This window comes from Pezoporus occidentalis, unplaced genomic scaffold (assembly GCF_034315485.1).
Source record: "Pezoporus occidentalis ecotype Australia unplaced genomic scaffold, CSIRO_AGI_Poc_V1 ctg83, whole genome shotgun sequence".
Taxonomy (NCBI): domain Eukaryota; kingdom Metazoa; phylum Chordata; class Aves; order Psittaciformes; family Psittacidae; genus Pezoporus; species Pezoporus occidentalis.
Window position 1 is genome coordinate 1,102,426 of NW_026916192.1, and position 22,840 is coordinate 1,125,265.

The 22,840-nt window shown below is 44.8% G+C and overlaps 1 protein-coding gene across 1 annotated transcript; it reads right to left on the reverse strand.

Annotated features, from left to right (window-relative positions):
- Positions 1 to 11,099: 11,099 nt before the first annotated feature.
- EIF2S2 (eukaryotic translation initiation factor 2 subunit beta) lies at positions 11,100 to 22,266 on the reverse strand. The gene is made up of 9 exons (XM_062604149.1): positions 22,140 to 22,266; positions 17,480 to 17,660; positions 16,452 to 16,555; positions 15,341 to 15,476; positions 14,922 to 15,022; positions 14,342 to 14,490; positions 13,375 to 13,431; positions 12,313 to 12,398; positions 11,100 to 11,565 (listed from the first exon to the last, which is right to left on the reverse strand). The coding sequence occupies exons 1-9, from the start codon at positions 22,152 to 22,154 to the stop codon at positions 11,390 to 11,392; spliced, it is 1,005 nt and encodes a 334-aa protein (XP_062460133.1). The 5' UTR covers positions 22,155 to 22,266; the 3' UTR covers positions 11,100 to 11,389.
- Positions 22,267 to 22,840: the final 574 nt, after the last annotated feature.

Here is a 22,840-nt window from a genome sequence, read left to right on the forward strand (position 1 = left end):
TTTGCTTCTCTCTGTGTCATGCGTACACACATACATACATACACACATCCACGTATACATACACACATACACATGTGCACACCCACATACACACCCCTACACACATACGTACACAGTACACACCTATACACACACATACACATGCACATACATACACACACACCTACACACACGTGCACACACATACACACGTATACACACGCTTACACACACATGCACAGCTATACACATACACACGCACACACATACATACACACACACATACACACACATACACACACATACACACACATACATACAAACATACACACCTATACACACATACACACACATACGCACACACATACACACACATACACACACATACAAACATACACACCTATACACACACATACACACACACACATACATACAAACATACACACCTATACACACACAGACACACACATACAAACATACACACACATACACACACATACAAACATACACACACATACACACACATACACAGATACACACATACACACACATACACACATACATACAAACATACACACCTATACACACACATACACACACATACAAACATACACACACATACACACACATACACACATACACACACACACACATACACACATACATACAAACATACACACCTATACACACACATACACACACACACACACACACATACATACAAACATACACACCTATACACACACACACACATACAAACATACACACACATACACACATACATACATACACACCTATACACACACATACACACACATACACACACACATACACACACATACACACACACATACACACCTATGCACACACATACACACACATACATACAAACATACACACCTATACAAACACACACACACATACACACACACATACACACACATACACACACATACACACACATACACACACATACAAACATACACACCTATACACACACATACATATACACACTCACACATACACACACATACATACAAACATACACACCTATACAAACGCACACACACATACACACACACATACACACACATACATACAAACATACACACCTATACACACACACGTACACACACACATACTTTTTTCCTCTATTTCAGAGAAGTCTTTTCCCTTCCTAAGCTTTCACTCTGCCCACAGGATTTACTTTCCATTACACAAGGTATATCCCACTGGGCTGAGCCAAACATCTGCATTCACAGGGGCTCTGGGACTCTTCCTCTGGAGGCCTGGGAAATCATTTGATGCAGGAGAGCAGGGTACAAATCCAGGCCCTTAATCTCTGGACTTTGTATGGGCTCAGCTCATAAGAGACTGGAAAAAGTAAGGTTGCTATTCCAGTCTGCACAAGGCAACAATGCTAATAAATGCTCCTTAAACACAGTGTGTTCTGGCTGTCTCCCCAGTCCCTTCCTCAGCAGAGCAAAGCTCACAGTGTTGCCAGCTGCACGTGTTCACTGTAGTAAACATCCCAACCCTGGCACATTTGGTGACTGAATTGTGTTGGGAGGGCACCAGGGACCACATGGGGAGAAGCCAGGTGATAACCATTTAATTTTCCAGTCTTAGAAGGATGTCTGCTGAGCCTGGCCTGAGCCACGGAGGGCAGCACTGGAGGTCAGAGTTGCCTGTTGCATCTATTTAAGTTCATGGTGAGGCTGGGGATGCTTAAAGCGTCCAACCAGCCAGCCAGCCAGCCAGCATCCACACATGCATCCATAGAATCATAGGATAGTTAGGGTTGGAAAGGACCTTAAGATCATCAAGTTCCAACCCCCCTGCCATGGACAGGGACACCTCACACTAAACCATCTCACCCAAGGCTCTGTCCAACCTGGCCTTGAACACTGCCAGGGATGGAGCATTCACAACCTCCCTGGGCAACCCATTCCAGTGCCTCACCACCCTAACAGGAAAGAATTTCTTCCTTATATCCAGTCTAAACTTCCCCTGTTTAAGTTTTAACCCGTTACCCCTTGTCCTGTCACTGCAGTCCCTAATGAAGAGTCCCTCCCCAGCATCCCTGTAGGCCCCCTTCAGATACTAGAAGGCTGCTATGAGGTCTCCACTCAGCTTCTCTTCTCCAGGCTGAACAGCCCCAACTTTCTCAGCCTGTCTTCATACAGGAGGTGCTCCAGCCCCTGATCATCCTCGTGGCCTCCTCTGGACTTGTTCCAACAGTTCCATGTCCTTTTTATGTTGATGACACCAGAACTGCACACAATGCTCCAGGTGAGGTCTCACAAGAGCAGAGCAGAGGGGCAGGATCACCTCCTTCGCCCTGCTGGTCACGCTCCTTTTGATGCAGCCCAGGATACGGTTGGTTTCTGGGCTGCGAGCGCACACTGAAGCCGGCTCATGTTCATTTTCTCATCGACCAGCACCCCCAAGTCCTTCTCCACAGGGCTGCTCTGAATCTCTTCTCTGCCCAGCCTGTAGCTGTGCCTGGGATTGCTCTGACCCAGGTGCAGGACCTAGCACTTGTGATCCATCCATCCTTCCATCCTCCCATCAGTCACCAGCTCACTTCAAGATGAGGAAAGCAGCAGCAGACTAATGGCTGGTTGTCTTAGTGGCTGGGAAGGAGGAAGGGGGGGGGGGGGGGGTTGGGAGGGGGGAAGAATAAACGCAAATCAAAACGTTTGGCCGTCAAGAAGATCAAATCAGCTCAACCTGAGGTCCACTGAGCCAGGTACTTGCACTCTGAGAGCAACCTCAGTGCCTCGGAGGAGGGCACAGCACTTCCCTGCTCATCTCAACCCCATCACCTTCCCCACCACCCAAACACAGCCTGGCACTGGGCTGAGGACAGGTGGCTGCAGTACCATGAAGCTCATCAACTTTAGGCCATTAGAGCATGGTGGAGGCATCCTAGCAAACATTGTTGATTAATTGGGGGGAGAGTGAGGGACTTTGGGAACTCTTACAGCAAATATTAGCAGTTATGCATGGCAATTAATAGTTACAGCATTCATATCTTCATTGGCAGTTATGTATGGCAAGCTACTGCCACTGGCTGTAGACAGGGCCTCAACAAAATGAGTTATGGGTTTTTCATGCTCATTGAGTTCTGTGTGTGACCATCTTCACATGAAGAGGTGAGGGCACAGCAGTGGGTGGGAAAGGGAACACACACCACCTCTGTTGCCCCTTAAGGCCATAGAGCAGCTGCAAAGCTTCCTGCTGGCTTGTCTGGGTCCATCAGGAGAGGAGGAGCAGGAGAGGAGGTGTCACCCCATCCCTCTGAGCACTGCTTGCCAAGGGATGGAGAGGGAGGGCAGGGAATGGCAGATGCCGATGCAGGGGCATGAGGCCCAGAAGCAGAGCTTAGGAGAAAGAGGGAAGGGAGAGCACATGGTCCAGAGCAGCTGGGGCTGTAGAGGTTTAAGGATTCCATAGTAGTTACAGTGAGCAGGGTACGGACAAAGCCATTGTGCTATCAGGATGGCAGTCTGCTCCTGTTCCCTGACTCCCCCAGCCCATCTTCCCAAGTGTGAGCACACGTGTGAAATACAGCGTGGTGTGCTGCACGCTCAAAGCACAACACAGCACCTCGGCCACAGCCCATCCATCGGCATCCCCAACCCCAGCCTACACCACACTCTGCTGTCGCAGGGGAGCAGACGAGTGAAGAGCAGAAGCCTCGTTATTGGGCTTGTCCTGATGAACAGGAAGATTTCTGGTGCTTCTCAAAAGCATTTTAAACATCTATGACACAAAAAGATCTGCTAGATCTTACTAGCTCTTGAATGAATATAAAGGGGTCCCACCTGACATGCATCCAACCTCTTTCCACGATCCATTGTCCCCATGGAGTCACTCCATGTAAATTATCCCTGTCCTGCTGGAACATGGGAAGATAAAGGTTGGGCCGGTCCATTATCCCCAGCATTTCCTGCAAGACAGCAGTTTATTCATCTGCACATTCTGAAGAAAAACAACCAGCATAAACTGAGCAACTCAAGTGAACATAAAACGCAGTTTCCATCTTGTGGACTGGAAACAAGAAATGCTTTTGTTAAAGGCTTTCCCCCCCACCCTCAAAGGCGAGATCTCATTACCAAGAGTCCTGGACCTTGCTTGGCTTCTCACATTTGCTGCTGTGCTTGTTGCCATCCCATCTGCGTTTGGTGGCAACAGCAGCATGGTCTTTGTTGTAAACAAAACCAGAGGTCACTGTGTCCCTGCTGCCTTGCCAGCACTCTGGAAAGAAAATAAGAAACGTCTGAGGTTGCCAAAACACTTTGGCATTAATATGCTGCTCCGGATGGGAACAGCAGATGGGCAAGAAGTTTTGGTGCTCTGCTTTTTCATATGCTGGCCTTGGCAGTTTCTAGAGCAATACAGTAGGGTTATTGCAGTGCAAATCCTCCTTTTATGTGCTTCTGGAGATGGAAAGCCAAAACACCTCTAAATCTTGCATTCAGTTTGAGTCAGGAGATACTTTGTTGTGCCCCCATTGACTTTAATAAATCCCTTTAATGAGCATCACAATTAAAGTCCATGCAGTGCTTTGGAAACACTTCAATTCCCGCAGCTGTAATAGGATACGTTCTTTGGGGAACTTGTGAAATCCAATTGCTGCCTCTGTGAGCGTTTTTGTATCCGTCCTGCAACGCCTTCCCATTATCTGCAAGAGATTTAATTCCAGATCTTTCCTCTTCTCAAGAAAGTCATGGAAACATTTGGAGACATGACCACGAACCCTAAGGGCTCCTGTGGATTCTGTCCACCCTTTGCCAGGAAAACACTCCCAAGCCTTGGACTGGGGACGGTCTGATGCCAAAAGGACTCAACCCATAAACCAAATCCTCTGTTAGTGTGTGGCAGAGGGGCTCAAGCAGTCTCATTCTTGCCTGTACTGAGCCCCACACCACCGGCACTGCTCACGTACCCATCATGGTGATGTGCGGATGGGTATGTGTCAGTACAGACACACTCTATCACTTTAGCAAGAAAACCCTCAAGTTTAGCCCACATTTATTTCCTACCAGGTGGATTCTTTTCCCTGACAGTTTGATAGGGTTCCTCAGAATTTCCCACAGATCCCAGCTTGCACATCCTCCCTATGCTCGCAGCCCCAGCGATTCACCCAAAGGAGACACAAAGAGAGTGCATCAAGATAGATGAGAAAGGGTAAAAGGAATTATCCTAATAGGATGGGATGTTTATTGAGACATCCAGCTTTATGCTGTCATCACCACTGGTTGTGTATGGAGACTGTCTGCCTTGGAGAATTGCTACACACATAGCAGGGACCAGCTTAAAGAGTCTGTTGAACTAGAACCAGTAAAGAAACAGTGAGAAAATGACCACACAGAGGATATACAAAGAACCCAACTGAGAGACAGAAAAACCCTGCTCATACCTTAATTCATATGTGGCAATAGAAAACATACAGATAGCACCCAGTGGGGAAATAAAAGATTTTATATAGTCTAATCCTTTCAGTACTTCAGAAGACAAAGGCTGGCCATAGAGATGGTGTGACAGAGCGCTCGATGGGAATGCAGAGGGATGGGCTGTAGCTGTGGGCTTAGTTCCTACTTCGGACTCATTCCCATGCTCCTCACAGCACTCCCTTCTCCCCTTCCTCTGGGTTCCTGCCTCCTTTTAAGCACAATTTCAACCCACAAGGCTATGGATATACAAGACCCACTGTGAATATCATACTCCTCTGGAAAACATTCAATGTGTAACAGGCAAAGCATAGTGCACTGGGCATCGCAATCCAAATTAGAAAGGTAAATCTGATATACACAGTCAACTTTTTTAAGAGCAGAGCTCTCAAAAGACAGTATTTCAAGACAGCAGGAATACTAACCCAGAACTAGTGCCTCTGCACACACAGTCGCTACCTTTCTGATTGCATTTCTGTTTTTCCTCTATGGCATTTGCATACCTGCCTAATCCTCACCTTTTGCTATTTCTATACCTCATGCTTAATCTTATTTTATCATTAACTATGTGTTTCCCTTCTGTATTCAAGGACTCTCCAACCTTCACAGCAGAACTCCTTTCTGCTGCCTAGGGACAACCACAGCTCCATCACTGGTAAAACAGCAGGAGCAGGACCGCTGTGAGATGCCAGTGAGGGATGGGCTGCAGAGGGGAGGTAGGCACAGGCAGGAGGGGCTCCCCATGTTTGCTTGGGGATTCTTTCTGCTGGTTGCTGCTGAGCCATTCGGGGAGGGGAGGACAGGCTGGGCAGCACGGCTGGGACATCCACTCATCTTCACCCTGTGCTCCAGCTTGGTCTTCTCACTGCTAGGCAGATCTGCTTCATACCCTCATAGGCCAAAGCATCCTGCCTCCTGATTTTGGCCACCTCAGAAGACACCTCTCTGTCTACAGCATCACCGTAAGGCACAGACATGGCTCCAGCCCTAGCACACTCGTAGAATCACAGATTGGTCTGGGTTGGAAAGGACCTTTAAGCTCATTCAGTTCCAACCCCCTGCCACAGGCAGGGACACCTTCCACTACAGCAGTTTGCTCCAAGCCCCATGCAACCTGGCTTTGAACACTGCCAGGGACGGGGCATAGATGAGCACTCGTCATTCTTTAAGCCTGAACATGCTCTTGGTTGGGGGCAAGAATTAATGGCCACCTCCCTCATCCAGAACAAAGTGTAGAGGCAAACAATGTGTTTCAGCACACAGCTTAAATGAATTTGAGAGAATGAGTAGGCCTGGAAATAAAAACAAATTGTCATGTACAAAAAATTGGAGACTACACGGCCAGCCCCAGGCAGCCTCAGCATCAAGGAGACCTCAATGGACATCACAGCCACGAATGTAAATAACAGTGTCAAGAGAACCCAAGAGACCTTTGCACAGCTCCTGCCGATGAAAGAAATGCAATCCTCTCTGCTGGCTGGGACTTGTAGGAGAGCAACCCATTGTGTGAGGGTGTCCGAAAGTGTAGAGACAATGCAGCAAAGAAAAATGCTTTAAGCTTCATTTCAAATGAGCTCACATTTCTCAGAACTGATTTTTTCGTGTTCATGGTGGAAAAAAGGCAGTTTTGGTGCTGAACAAGGGCATAGCACAAGGCCCGCAGCAGGCTCTGAGGACCATGAGCAGTACAGAAGGCCATTTCAGTCCACAAAATTAAAGAGAATTAAACCTTACTTTTTCCTTGACTTGTTTTCAAGATTAATTACATCAAGCTTTCCTCCCTGTAACAACAGCAATAAAGCTCCCTTTTCCTTTTTTAATGAAAATGAATATTAGCAGAAGAGCATTTTAAGATACATTATAAACAACAAGATCCAGCTGTGTCACATAACACTGGTGACAATTAGGCCACAAGCATCTTTTGCCGTCAGTCACACAGTCCCACTCCACCCCGAGTGCAATGTTCCCACATGGAAGAAACAAATGTACAAATTCCATGGGATTAATTACCCAAAGCAATACTGGGGAAAGAAACAAAGGTTTTAAAACTACGTTGCTTTGGTACAGAATGTAGAATTAAGGGAGCTGCTTCTGTGTTAGAAAACCCAAAGTCTCTGCGAGCCCAGAAACCCACTATGAAAGATGCAATGGGCTGAAGATGGGGGCATTTTCTCCATGGTATTATCCATTTCTGCTGGGTATTCAGCAGAATTATTAATAACACAGATGGAAAGTTATGACTGTTTTATCCCAGAAATATACTGTTATTTGCAATATGCAAAGAAGAATAAAAGATGAACAGCAGTGCTTGACACTGTCCTGCACAACATCATTTTCTCTAAACTAGAGAGATACGGATTCGATGGGTAGACCACTCAGTAGATAAGGAATTGGCTAGATGGTCACAAGCTGTGGTCAGTGGCTTGATGTCCAAGTGGAGACCGGTGACAAGCAGCATCCCTCAGGTGCTGGGACCAGTGCAGTTTAGCATCTTTTTTGTCGACGTGGACATGGGGATTGAGCATCCCCAGCAAGTTTGCTGATGACAGTGAGGTGTGTGGTGAGGTCAACACACTGGAGGGAAGGGACGGGATCCACAGGGACCTGGACAGGCTGTAGAGGTGGGACCATGAACCTCATGGAGTGCAGCAAAGCCAAGTGCAAGATCCTGCCCATGGGTCAGGGCAATCCTCAGCGCAAACACAGGCCGGGAGAGACCGGATGGAGCAGCCCTGAGGAGGAACTTGGGGATATTGGGTGAGGAGAAGCTCCCCATGACCCAGCTTCAGTGTGCGCTTGAGCCCAGAACCCGTGTGCTGGGCTGCACCCCCAGAGTGTGAGCAGCAGCTCAGGGAGGGGATCCTGCCCCTCTGCTGTGCTCTGGGGAGAGCCCCCCTGCAGCCCTGATCCAGCTCTGGGGCAGCAGCAGAAGAGGGACTTGGAACTGTTGGAGCGAGGCCAGAGGAGGCCATGGAGATGCTGCGAGGGCTGGAGCAGCTCTGCTCTGGAGCCAGGCTGAGAGAGCTGGGCTGGGTCAGCCTGGAGAAGAGAAGGCTCCTGAAGGGGAGACCTGAGAGCAGCTCCAGGGCCTAAAGGGGTGCAGGAAAGCTGGAGAGGAGCTTTGGACAAGGGCCTGTAGGGACAGGCCAAGGGGAATGGCTTTAACCTGCCAGAGGGGAGACTGAGATGAGCTCTTAGGCAGAAGCTCTTCCCTGTGAGGGTGCTGAGGCGCTGGCCCAGGGTGCCCAGAGAAGCTGTGGCTGCCCCATCCCTGGCAGTGTTCAAGGGCAGGTTGGACAGGGCTTCAAACAACCTGGCCTAGTGGAAGGTGTCCATGTCCATGGCAGGGGGTCGGAGCAAGATGGTCTTTAAGGTCCCTTCCAACCCAAAACATTTTATTCTATGGTATAAGTTCAGGCTGACTGACAGCAAGATGTCTTCCATATAATTCTCCCTGGACCTTCCATGACAAGCCTCAGAATTTCTTTTACATATTCTGGGCTAGAAAACATGAAAGGAACAGACCTCTGATTCTATGATTCTACAACCCACCACAGCTTTGATTACTTAGATAAGATGTACGAGCACTCTGGCCATGGCAGGAGCCATGGAGAGGAGCAACACAATTGCATCACTATGGTCTTTGTTAGCTCCCAAGCTCCTCCCCAACTGTTCAAACACAAATTCCATTCTGCTCTGTTTCAGTACCTAAAAATAAATAAATCTCCATCAGTACCACACAGCCAATTTTCAGCTCACAAAGCATGGAGGAATACAGTTTGTCTGCCTGCAAATATATGCCTGCATGCAGATCCAAGGCAAAGCTACCACCTTACTCTAGTAGACTCCAGCCTTAACTTCTTACTTAGATTCGACCTAAGTACAAAACCCTATTGCCTCTGAACACACAACTGCACCTCACACTTACACCACCCTTACAAGCAGCAAGAAGTGCTTGTGTTCACACCACCCTTGTGGCAAATTATATCCACTTTGAATGTGGGCTGGAAGGTAATTTAAGAACATTAAAACCAAATCAACTCTACTCCTTAACACAGAACTTCTCATGCATCAGTGAGGTTATTCCACATAGATTAAGAGTCTACAGCTCAGGATGTTGCACTCAAATACTAGTTAACTTCAGGATTTCATGCAGACTCAAAATGTATCTTTAAGATATACCTATAAAGCTCTTTTGTGAGCTAGGAGAGCTCACAGGGTTGAACATTCATTGATTTATTAACTTCATCTTTTTGATCCAAATCTACTTGAAGTCAAACTTCATATTTAATGCACTAAACTACAGCATAGTCATACTTTCTAAGGTATGTTAAAGGTATCTGACCCAGGAAAAAGCAAGCGTTTAAAAACAGAAAGTACCACTGGCCTCAGCTGTTTTCAGTGTGTCCCAATAGCAAGTCACCAAAACGAAGAGGCAACTAGCATTTCTCCAAATGGTTTTACTTCCAACAGGAGAATGCCTATTTGCTAGAGAAAAAAACAATACAACAATAATGTTACAAGAGGCACTGATCCTGGCTTTATTCACTTAAAGATACATCCAACATTTGTTATAGCTCACTTGAAATTCAAAATGCTTTTAAGAAACCAACCATAAATCCTTGATTTTTGCCTTACAGTGCTGTCAGGTTTTCAAATAGCAAGTAGATGACTTCCCGGCAAGACTCTGTTCTGTATTAACATACATATAAAGATTGAAACTTCGTAGAAACCCTTCAGTTTCTGGTATCTGCATTCAGCAAATGACAACCGTTTTCCCTGGGGAGGCTACTCTGCTTACCTGCAGGGATGGGTGCGCGGGGTCCTGAGCTAATACACCATATCCTTGGCAATTCTAATGAAAACTGTCCCACTCAGGGTACTCAAGAGGGACTTTCCTCCCTTGTTGCACCTTTGTACTTGGCAGCTGTAACAAAATCTCTATAGCACTAGAAAAAACTAGTTAGGACACACTGGGCATGTCCCCTAGAAGTAGTGATAGTGGCTGCTAGCAAAGAGAAGTGCACGTTAAGAGCAAGAAGCATAATGTGTTAGTTTACAACTCAAACTACTTGGCAGTATCTTCTGTAAATTCAAGATTTATGTAAGACAGTGTGCTGCAGCCATCATAAAATGATGTTACTGATATTTAAGGTTTTTTGCTGCATTTAGTTAGATTCTTTTTAAAGTGAAGAGTGCAGGACTTACGAAATAGAAACATTTCTTCTCTATTAGAAATTGCAAAATCGAGTACTATGACACTATGAAAGCTTACAGTACAGTTCAATTCTGTTAAAATTCAGCATCAATGTGGTGTCTGAACTATTTCAGAGCTACATTCTGCCTGACTAAGCAGTTATCAACAAGTCCTGATGTCACTTTTTGTGCAAAATGCATCCCCTATAAATGTGGCTATAAAAGCATGCGCAGTTCTCTCATGTTGGTGTATCACCCCTGTAATTTTCTGTGACTGGTTTCTCTGTTTAATGACAGCCTAAACTAAAAATAAGCTTGTTATGTAAAAGCAAAATAACTTTTATCTTAAACTTTATTCTGGGTCTTGGACATAGTTCAGTGATATGATCTGCAGAACAACACGCCAACCATTACCATGAGCTGTTTAAAAGAGGAAACTGAAGGAAAAATCCAAATCATAGACACTCACTGTTATAGTATCTTTAATTTATCTTGTGTTTTACAGAACTGTGAATGGATTAAAAAGCACCTCCTTTCCCATCACGTTCCTTACAGTTGGTAAAATATATTCAATGAGCAAATGTGAACAGCTTGAGGATCTGCATCTTGCAAGGATTTCACAGACCAATCAAAAGCCAAATTTCTTGTAGTTTTTACAATCTTGTTCTAATACAATGGTAAATCCATTCCGATTGTAAACCTGTCCAGTCATATCTCCCCAGAACACTTTGCAAAATCCAGTGTTGATTAGCAAACTAGTTAGCTTTGGCACGGAGCTGTGCTCTCTTGCCTGTGACAGCCTGGAAACCAGTTTTGATGCTGGCGACGGAGCAGCGAGAGTGGCAGGTCTCACACTGCAAGAAATATAATCTGGTGTCCTTCTGTAGGATTGTGTCCGGTGACCGACACGTATGACAGGTGACATACTCCTCTGCAGAAAAGGAATTGAGTGGCAGTTAAAAAATCATGCACTGTCAGCAGACAAGTCACCGCTTCTTCAGCCTTTAGTTTAACAGTTGCCTTGAAAGGCTGTTCAAGTGCATTTACTTAGAAGTGGCTTACTATGAAAACCACAGAGGCTGAGGCAACCTAAAATTCCCTTTAGTTCCCAAGTTAATAAAGACTAGGTTTCAGATGGAACATTAAGTGCTGACACTCGTGCTTTAGAAACAACAACCACTAGTTAAGATTTCCCACTGGCGTTCCGTAACTTCCTCTGCTGAAACAGCAACTCTGTGACAGACAGAACATTAAAGAAGTATATTTTGTTACATATAATCTATAGTACTTTGAATAGCAGTCTGTGACAGGCACGATGTATTTGTTAATTAGCATGCAAATTAAATTAAACACAAAATTAACATTAAAATTAACAATCACTGTTTTCCATAGTCCTCAACGCAAAGAAATGATCATCAGAAGCAAAAGCACAATTCCCAAATGCTCTTACTGTTTTCCTTGGTATGTTTTAGTGCCAGGACAGCATACAACTTATGTGCTTATTAGAAGCAGGGTAGAACCACCTGTACTTGCATTATTCCATTATAAAGCTGTAACAAAGTTATAGCTTCTTAGCACAGAACCTGCACAGTATTCACACACACATGAGCCATACGTGGACCACTGGTCATCACAAAGGTTCAGAAAAATCAGTAATGGATAAAGGAGTTCTACTTACTGATATATCTTCTCAAGACATTTTCTATCTGTTTTTGCTGGAATCTTCCTTTGATTACAAGTTGGTTGTTACCATCTATTGAGCCACTAATTTGAAAGAAAAATCAATTACTTAATTTGCAGAAGATGCCAAGCATTAAAAGAAGTCACGAAACAAGTGTAAAACAACATGAAGCAAGATAATGATGCATTCTTCAAGGTAAAAGCAAGCCAGAATTACTTTGGGGGAAAAAACGCAACATTCTGAAGGTACTTAAAAGCCTACAGGAAGTTTTGCCCAAACATAACCCTCACGGCAGTAAAGGCAAACTCCAGCAGAGATCAGCCTCATAGTTAACTACATCAGAAGAGCTTTACAGAACTGGAAATTAATACCTGCTTAGAAGTGACCAAGACGACCCTCTAGTAAGGGTAATATGAACAGTAAGACCCTCTTACAGCCATTTGGATGAAGTTCAATGTTTTTTCATCTGGAGCTGAAGATACCCCAAAGCCCAATCAAACTGGCATTTGCTATATACACTTTGCAATTAGACTCCTTGATTCTCTGTGTTTACATATAACAACACTGTAGTCTACAAAAGAGCAATGACTAGACAACCAGAAAGTACACCACCACAGCATGAGATCTTCAATAAAGTTTTATGCTAAGACACGTGGATTTAACTGCAGCATTAGACAGAGTTAACTACAAACAGGCCCACAAGACCCACTGTTAGGCAGTCAGGCATTCTCTCTTCCTTAGCTACCCATCATCAGCCTCAGCTTGAAATGAGCCACAGAGACACCCTCAGCAACTGTGACAAACAGCTCTGCTATCACAACATCTTTGAGAAAGGTCCCAAAGAGGGAATTCAAAGCCTTATCCAGACTTTTCCCTGGGACTTAAGTTTGCCTCTGTACCTCTTCCCTAAGATGGTATCTCTTCAATCACTCAGCACAGCATCCAAGTGCAGGGAAGAAGAGCCTGATGTTCAAGTACATATAAAAACCCAAGATAATGTCAACCATGCTGCCCTTGTTTCCGACATGCACAAGCACATACACAGCCCAGTAGCCTTACCTTGTACCCAATTCTGCCAACAAAAATGCCAGGAGATGTTTTGGCTGACGATGTAATCTAAAAATAAAGTAAGAATATGTTTAACCTTCCCCTTCCAGAGAAGGCTGGTATTTATACAGGACTGGCAGGCTAAAATGACCTTAAATTATCAAACTTAAACAGAGGTAGTACCAGAAGGCCTGCACCAAAGAGCACAGGCAGACAGTAACTGAGAAAGCTGAACAGTCCACAATAAAAAAAAGCCACCATCACCCCCCCCCCACACACAATTACAGTAACTACTGAAAGCAGTTTTCTATTTGAGATTTTTCCATTTTTACTCTCCAGTCCCCCTGCCATTCCCTGAAACAAGTACTACAAGCTACGCTTAAAAATTCACTTTAGTGTACTACCTAGCTCTTCAGTATCACTTTACCAGGACTATTTTCTAGCACACTTATGAAACAAAACCAGTATGGATTCCTGTAAGTACCCACCAAGAATAGAACTGCCTTCACAAGAAGCGATTAAGACACAGAAAGCACTGCAGAAAACAGTGGCTGGGGGCGGGGGGGGGGTATGGGCAGGGGGAAATATGGATTTCCATAGCATTTACCAAGAGAAAAGTATTTGGAGCCAGCTCAAATCAAAGAATTTTCCCCACCCTCTTGCCCAAGACTTGCAAAAAAGTATCAGCAACACCTGATAGGAGGCAGTAAAATCACAAAAGGTTTAGTTTCAGTCCATGAGGCCCGTGTAGCAAGTCTACTATTTTCATGATATAAAACAAGAAATTATCCAATAAACCATCTTCATAAACATGTTCTCACAGAGAAATGCAGAAGCAATATGCAGTATGATTGAAATTACTGTGAGCTTACATATGGTTTGCCATTCTTTGGCCAGAAAACATGCACTCAACACAACAGCCAACAGCACAGAAATGTGCATTTACCTGCTACTTCTGGGAGTAAAAGGGGAAACTTACAATTTGCAGATATCTGTAAAGTTGACAAAAGATGTTTTCTTGGTCCCTACTCTTACAACCTGCGGAGGCTTCATGACAAATTTCCGCTTTTCTCCAGCTACCATATCCGGGTTTTTTTCCCGCATGATGTTAAATACTCTATTGAGCAGCTGCCAAAAGAGGGATTCACATCAAGATGAGTATCTTGTAGTTCTCAAATCAAGTACATCACTTCTATAAAACCACCTGAAACAGTGTTTACAATGTATTGTAAACAGTATTAGACCCTATTAGTCTAAACAGTATACAGTATTAGACTCTTTGCCCATTAGCATTTCCCCACATGCTTTTTAACACATGCTTCAAAATGTTCTCATAAATGCAAAACATAAAAGCTGTTTTCCCAAGTGCTTACTTCACATCTACAAGTACCTCAGCCTGTTAGCAGAGGTGTTTTAGCTATCACTAATATTGCCCTATACAAAAATTAACTGTGATATGAGCTTATGACTACAAGTCCTTTAAATTAGAAACAGGACATGAGCATAATGCTCTGCTCTATTTTTGCACATCAATGTGGAAAAAGACTTTTGAACACTACCTCATCATATGTGTAGTCTCTTTCTGAGCCTGCCCATGCAGGTCCTGACTGAAGGCTAAAAGAAATTCCATCATCTTTTTTGCTATCTTCATCCTCAAAAGCTGTAAAAGAAAGTGGTTTGGTATTCATTAACAAGAAAAGAAACATTCTTTAACCTCCTGCTTACACCACTTCTAAAGGAACATCAAAGAAGATTCCACTATGATGTGGACACAAGCCTTCTCTGTCTGCCTACTTCTGACATCAGCAGTTATAGAAAATTTATACAGTGCTTTTATAGATCATTTTTCCTGATAAATGTAGTGGGTATAGGTAATAAAACAAATTTTGAAACAAAAAAGGCACTTTAACAGAACTTACTCACCTACATGGACTATGCTTCACTTTCAACATCTCACTGAGCTAGATTACACTTTTACCTTCATCCTTCTCCATTATCTCATCTTCATCTGGAAACTTCACATTCTTCTTTTTCTTCTTTTTATTGCCAAGCATGATATCAAGATCATCTTCAGGTTCTACTGCCTCTGGTGCATCTCCTTCAATTTTCAAGTCCTACAAAGAAACAGTACCACTATAGTTCACAGTATTAAAGCAAAAATTTCCACTGTACAGCATCAGAAATAATACTAGCAGCACACTATATTAGATGAGTACTAATAATATCCATCACAATCCTGACACTACTGCACTACTACCACGAAGCAGGGCCAGATTTTTACCTTATGATCTAACTTTTGGCAGGTCAGCAACAAGGTCATGCTATACTTACCTAGAGGCATCAGCCATTTTAGGGCATAAGAGAACAAAACACTCTACATGCCAGGCAGTAAGGTAAGGCACACCTGTGCTACTACCTGCAGCTAGTCCAACTTGTTATCACAATTCTGCACATGTACAGAACTCAGAGCAAGTATTTTGTCTGTCTGGAGCAGATCAGAGAGACATTTTCTTCCCCAAAAGGCAGAATCTAAAGAAGAGGTTTACATATAACATTTCACTGTCCTCTTGCTCTCTGGGCTTGCCAAGTACACTGACAACATGGTACAAAAACACAATCTGGAATAAAACTTGGGAAAAGTAAAAATATCTCATACACCTTCTGGAACACAGAACAGTCGCTAATCACTTCTAAAGAAAACACTGGAGTAAACCCAGATTTTTTTAGCAGATATATACCCTTTATTTAAAGGGCTGTCCTTTAGAGGACTATTCTGAGTATGTCTTCTAACATCCATTTACTTCTTTCACCCCAATGACAATTAACCTTGATGCTAGTCAACAGTTACTACAGATGGCAGAATTACTTGCTCATTGTGCAGATCAGTTAGGTTTTTTCACTCCCTACAGGAGCAACTTGTTCAACAGAACCTACTACATATGAAAGACACGGAGAAATCTAAGTTTCATCATTAACTGCACTAAGACACAAAAACAGACTCAGAACAGCTCCTGCACTGCCAACCCTGAGAAAATGAAAGCAAGAAAGTTTTCAGCCATAGAGGAGATGGCCTAGTTATAAAAACAAACCTTTAAACCTTCTTCTGCTTCATCTATATCAAATATCTTTTTTGTTTTTTTCTTCTTTTTCTTTTGATTGAAGAAGTTTAAATCATCCAGGTCATCTGTTGCATCTAAAAACAGGATTGCCAAAAGAAGTGTAACTGCAGGAACAGTTTAGGCATTAAGGTTTTCAATTTACATCCAAATGTTCAAAACATTACAGTAAGAAATAAGCAATGGTCTGTAGCCCTTATAGATATCCTTCAGGTTTTAAAGAGGTCATTCTATCTACCCTCAAATACCATAATACTATTTTACAGTTTCTGCATCTGCTAAGTGTATTTTCGTATTTTTTTGTAAAATACTTAATCCTTCTTTCTGCTGTACAAGAGAAACCAGTTACTTGACATTAGAGTGGAGAAGCCTGAAAGAAAAGGAAACTGTAGGAGGAACGTACAGTTTCTCTGATCTAGTGTAGGAGCCAATTTTTACCAACAAACTGGATTTAACAGCAGTCCCTGAATCAGGTCATCTTAAGTGACACTGGCCTCAATTTAAAAAGCAAGGTTATATCCACAGTCACAAGCTTATTTTCTCAAAGATTCCAAAGAACACACTAGTTATCACATTCATAGTCGTCCAAAAACCAGAAACCCTTTTAACCATATTTCTGTCACCCACACTATTGCTAAATTGTTCAAATGAAAACCACTGTAATTGTGGAATTACTGCAACAAACTGCAAGTGGAAGATTTAAAACTTCATGCTACCTATTTTAGGGATTCTCTTTTCATTGCCTCACACAAAAAACTGTTTGAGTCAGGACAATGGACTTTTCGGAAAGCACTGGTAGGTTGCTGGATGCCTGTGAGTGTGATTTCAACCAGGAAAGAAATATACCCTCCAAATAGGCAGCAGGGTATTTATTACTCAAGCCTCTAAAAACTACAACCACAGCATTATACACTGTGACGCCAAATTCTTGAACTGGGGCTCATAGTCTCAAAATACAGAAGCACTACTTTTGAGAGTTTATCTATGTGGATTCACTTTACCTTTCTTTCTGCTGTCTTCTTCGTCTGCTTCAACATCTTTGTCTTCTGTTGGCTCAGGTTCAACTTCTTTTGTTTCTGACTGCTGAGTCTCTTCCACCTGTGTATCTCCTCCTTCCTCATCCAACATAAAGGGCTTCTTCTTTTTCTTCTTCTTCTTGCTCATAGTGGGATCGAAAATCATCTGTAAAAGTCAAGAGTTCCTTAGCAGTGTAATAATCACCTACCATTTAATATTTATGACACCTTTAAGTTTCTCTCATTCTTTCGGTTACCCAAACTGTTTCTTGGTTTCAGTCCCCACTAGGGACTTCTCTAGAGCTGTAACAACATAATACAAGTTAGTTGACTCAAACCGGTGATTACAGACTTCTTTAGAAACATCACAGACCCATCCCAAGGTATAACTGATGTGAACAGTTAACAAGAGAAGGCTGCTTGACAGAGTAGAGCTTCTGCTACTTTTGCTATGACAGTCCAAGTTTCCTGACATCTGCTCACTAGTTCAGCTGAAAACATATTAAAGTCTTTGACAGACTAGTTACCAACAACTTCTACATTCTACCTACCCCTATGGACTCAAGTTTTAAAGTAAGACTGTGCCAAGCAATCACTGAATCACTCAGCATCAGGAAAAACTTCAAGCACATCTATACCCCTAGAGCCTGAAAAACCCAGAAGGGGCTGGTGTTGCAGCAAGACCTGTATCGGCTCTCAGTGCCATGAAGTAGCAAAGGTCTCCTCGTCTTCCCCCCACAGGTGGGAAACAATCTCAGATCAAGCGATTAAAAGCTGTTAATGAGTTCTGTAGCCAGTGAAGCAGCTTCACTCAGCTAGTCTGACTGTGAAGAAGACACTAACCCTAAAACTCACTTTGAACCTACTCACCATCTGCAGACCTGGATATTTAACACATGAGCAATTCAGTTTTCCAACACAGGAACTTCTTGTACTTTTTTTCCACTTAAGATGCAAGTCTGACATCATAGCCATTTGTAGGCTTTGTTACATACATCTGGCCATGTTTTCACACCACAGTATGTATTTAATACATTAAACCATTTTAGAGACTTTAATGAGACTCTTTCACCAGTTTTTCTTATCAAGTAATTGAAGAGTGTTCTCAGAGACAGTTAAAATTCAGCATCACAAACACCCTCGCTCCTGAAAAATACCACCACTTCATCAGAGGAGCAGCTCTCCAACTTCTTGGTTTGTTGCACTCTGCCAGTCTGGCAGTTTCCCTCCCCACACAAAGCAATCTTTCCCTCACACTTGTCATTCTCCTATATATGGTATTCCAGTGATATTCTTCCATTTTTCTGAAACGTATATGTTTCATAAAGGCTCTGTTCAAGGCAGTAAACTGCACCTATGGGTGTATGAAGCACAGCATCATGGGACACTGACGCTTGAGGCATTCAAACTGCTGAGTGTGTTTTTAGTGGAACACACTGTGCTAGAATGATTTTCAAAGCAGTTCTGCCAGAGGGTTCCCTCCACTGCTCAGACAGATCATGTATGAATCATGCTCTTGTAATGCACAATAATCAAAGAATATGCACAACCGGTTACACTGTCTGCTGCCTTCCTCTTGTAACCTCCAGTCTGCTGAAACAGAAGGAAAGCTGCCTGCACCAGCAAGAGTACACAGCCTTGGGAACAAGCACATGAGCACCACTTTCAAGATCATGACTCATTTCATGGAAGCTTTGCAAGACTATGAAGTTTCATGTTTGCTTAGCCACATGAGAACATGTAAGATTATGCTTAGATCTTAATTTCTGAGAAGGAATCAGCCCACCAGCCCCAAATCACTCTTCTCTGTGAAGAGAAAAAGCATCTTTCATTCTGAACCAACATAAAGCATATCTTGTGTCTACGAGAGGCAGGCTTTGTCTTCAGTAGTACTATGCCTGAAGTAACCTGAAGTTAACATACAAGGACAACTTCTGGATGCAGGAGATAGTTATAATGCCGAAAAAACAATGTAGCTGGCCTTGAAAAGTGCACTGCTCTGAAGGTCCACCCCATCCAGTCAGGTCAAGACTAGCTTCTGAAAACCTAAGACCTAGTCATCACATGCTAACTGCTCTCCCACAACGTGAGAAGGAGGTCTGTGTTCATCAAGGCCTTCAATGAAAACAAAGCAGGGGTCTTGGGTCACACACACTTTAATAAATCATGATATAAACTAACCAGCTTAATAACCAACTAGTCTGTGGTTTGCCTGACATACACGTCAGAAGTTTCTTTGTTCCTTGTCTCTGTGCAGTATGTTTGATGAGTCGAAGCATTATGGTACCATTTAAGCACTGAAAAACTGTAGAAAGTTGCAGGCCCTCTGCTGAAAGGCCTGTAGCTCCCAACTCAAATACACCAAACCCGTGCTTTTCCTGAGTAGACACAGTTACAACTTTCATTCCTGATTCTGCCCTCAAAGCTAAGTTACTATACAGGGTCATCTGTAGACCACACAGTTCTTTCTCATATCCAGTTCTATATATGCCTACTCCTTATTCCAAATGCCTACAGAGTCAAAATCCCAACTTAGAATCATAGAACAGTTAGGGTTGGAAAGGACCTTAAGGTATCTAGTTCCAACCCCCCTGCCATGGGCAGGGACACCTCACAGTAAATCCCATTTCATCAGTCTGAACAAACATGCATGTCTACAGGCACGTCTACAAAGTAGACAGCGACTCCGCACTTATCAAGTTAGTTCAGGTAACCTTACATTATGCTGAGTTGATGTCTACGATGGAGCACAAAGTTCTTAAGACCAATTGAGACCCAAACCCTCTGGCTCCTCAAAACAACAGCATTATTCACTATTATTTCCTGAAGCTTCACAAAACTACAGGGCAAGAACTTCTAGATATCTAGCAGGATTTTTAGCAAACCAAATAGGGCCTGTATTGCCTCTTCCGTGCCACACCTGTATAGTAGAGGTTTCTACCAGGGAGTCTTGTACACACCTCTGAAAATTTTAAGCTACAGTCCAGTGCAACAAAATAAGGTTTTGAAACATCTATACCAGTTCAAGGTGCAAGTCTGTCTTCATGTGTCTTCACCCTCCTCAACTTTATAGGCCAGAGGCCAGTTGGCTTTAAAGTTTCACCAGCTTAATGTCAGTAACAAACTATTTGGCTCTTAAGAACCTGAGATACAGAAGTTCCAGAAGGCCTATGTACTTACACATATATTAGCCAGAAGAACTAAGAGCAACACTTCAACTATGATATCTGCTACCAATTTTACTCTGTCAGGCTGCTACATAAGCAATCCAGAGATGTAATTTTACTACTAGTGTTCAAGGCCAGGTTGGATGGGGCTCTGAGCAACCTGCTCTAGTGGAAGGTGTACCTGCCTGTGGCAGGGGGCTGGCACTGGATGAGTTTTAAGGTCCCTTCCAACCACAACCTTTCTGTAATTCTATACTAGGTATTCTTGATGATACCTCAATGTCAGAACAGATGCATTATGCAAGAAAAATTATTTTCCTGACACTTAAAAGTAAATCCAAACCAGAAACTAGATGAACTTCATGGACCTATTACCACCTGAGACAGAAAGCATCTGATGCAAGGATTCCTGGGTCTTAATTTCCAGAACCAGAGTGCAACCTAGGAATTAGAACTGCAGTTCCAAGGACACAATTAGCCATAAAAATGCTGTACATTCATTCTAGATGCTAAAGCAGCTGAATAAGCCAGGCCCAGCTACCATTAAAGTAATTATTACACTAGTTCTCCTTTATTATGTAGGACAAACCATGACTTGCCTGTGTCCAAGGCTAGAGCGATCACTTTGCTCAGAAGGGAACAAACCACACAGGAATTTTGAACACCAGAAAGAAGATACAAGCACAACAGCCATCTCAGTGCAGTTTCCCACACACTATACAGTCATCCAGCCAGGGTGCTTATAACCTTATACACGTAAAGCTTTCCCCTTCCTCATAAGAGCAATAGAAATGAGGTTAGTAAAGATGCCAACATCTACAACACTTGAAAGATTTCTCAGAGACTGATGTATTTACTTCCCTGGAAGTGTTCCTAAGCAAACACCACTGGATGCGGAAAACCTGAAGTTACCGTTTGTTAAAAAGGTGTTTAGCTCTCAGGGTTAAAACACAAGATATTAAAACTCCAAGTAGTCGCAAGTAAGCTGACTAATTGCCATGTGTCGCTAGAAGAGCGCGAAACACGCTAAGGAAAGAGTGGCAGGGAGCCCGCCTTCCTCCCCGGCCCTCGCCCCGCACAGGCGGCCTCCAGCAGAACTCGGGGACCTCCCAGCGGGCTTGGGGCCTCCGCACGAGCCGCGGAGAAAGGCCGCACCCGCGGCCAGGGGGGATCCGCAGCGCGCTGAGGCCGGGAGGACCCGGGGAAGGCGCCAGCCCCGCACCCGGCAGAGCCTCAGCCCCCTCCGCTCGGGGCCGGCGGCTTCAGCGGCAGCGGCCCGCGCCTCCCGGTGAGGCTGCGGGACCCGCGCACCGCCGCCCTCCCGAGCTCCGGGGAGCCGGCTCCGCACCAGGGGCGGAGGCCGCGCTCGCTGCCGGGTGCAGGCCTCAGGCCCGGTCGCCCACATGGCGGCGGCCCCGAACGCTGCACAGGCCTCGAGCTCGGCTCCCTCGACGGCGGCGGTGGCTGCCGGGTCTCACCTCGTCGCCCGACATGGCCGCGGCCTGGCGCTGAGCGGGGCACGGGCGGAGCGGAGCAGCGGCCGCCGGAGATCAGCCGTTACCCGCCGCCGCCGCGCTCGCCTCTTGCATCAGCGCTCCGCTCCCCTCCCCTCCCCCGCTAACCGCGCCTGCGCGCCCGCCGCGGCGCCTCGCGGGAGTTGTCGTTCCCGGGCTGCGCCTGCGCCGCTGCCCCGAGCGCAGAGGCGGTGCTGAGGCCCGGCCCGGCCCGGCGCTGCAGTCTCGCGGCTCCGCGCGCCGCAGCCGACGCGGCCGGCTCCATAGGCACCTCCGTCCGGCCCCGTAGGCACCTCCGTCCGGCCCGTTCGCCGGCGGCAGGCTCGGGGGGCAGTGGGGCAGCGGGCGCCGCTACCGTGGGTGCTGGTGTGAGGGGGTGAGCAGCGGCGGCAGGACCCTCAAGAAGTAATGCGGCCTGAAGGAGCCCTTGCTGCTCACAGGGCGCCTCTTCGCTCGGTTTATCGGGCCCAGGAAGAGCATCTTTCCCAGCTTTATGGCATGAAGGGAAAAGGAGGAATGAGAAAATGACCGGGCAGAGGCAAGGGGGAGAACTGGGTGGTGGCTCTGATCCGAGAAGGGGAGAAAGGCAATACTGCTGTTTCCGTCATTAGAACAGCAGACCTACCTTGCTCCCTCAGAATCACAGGCTCCTTGGTGGAAGAAAG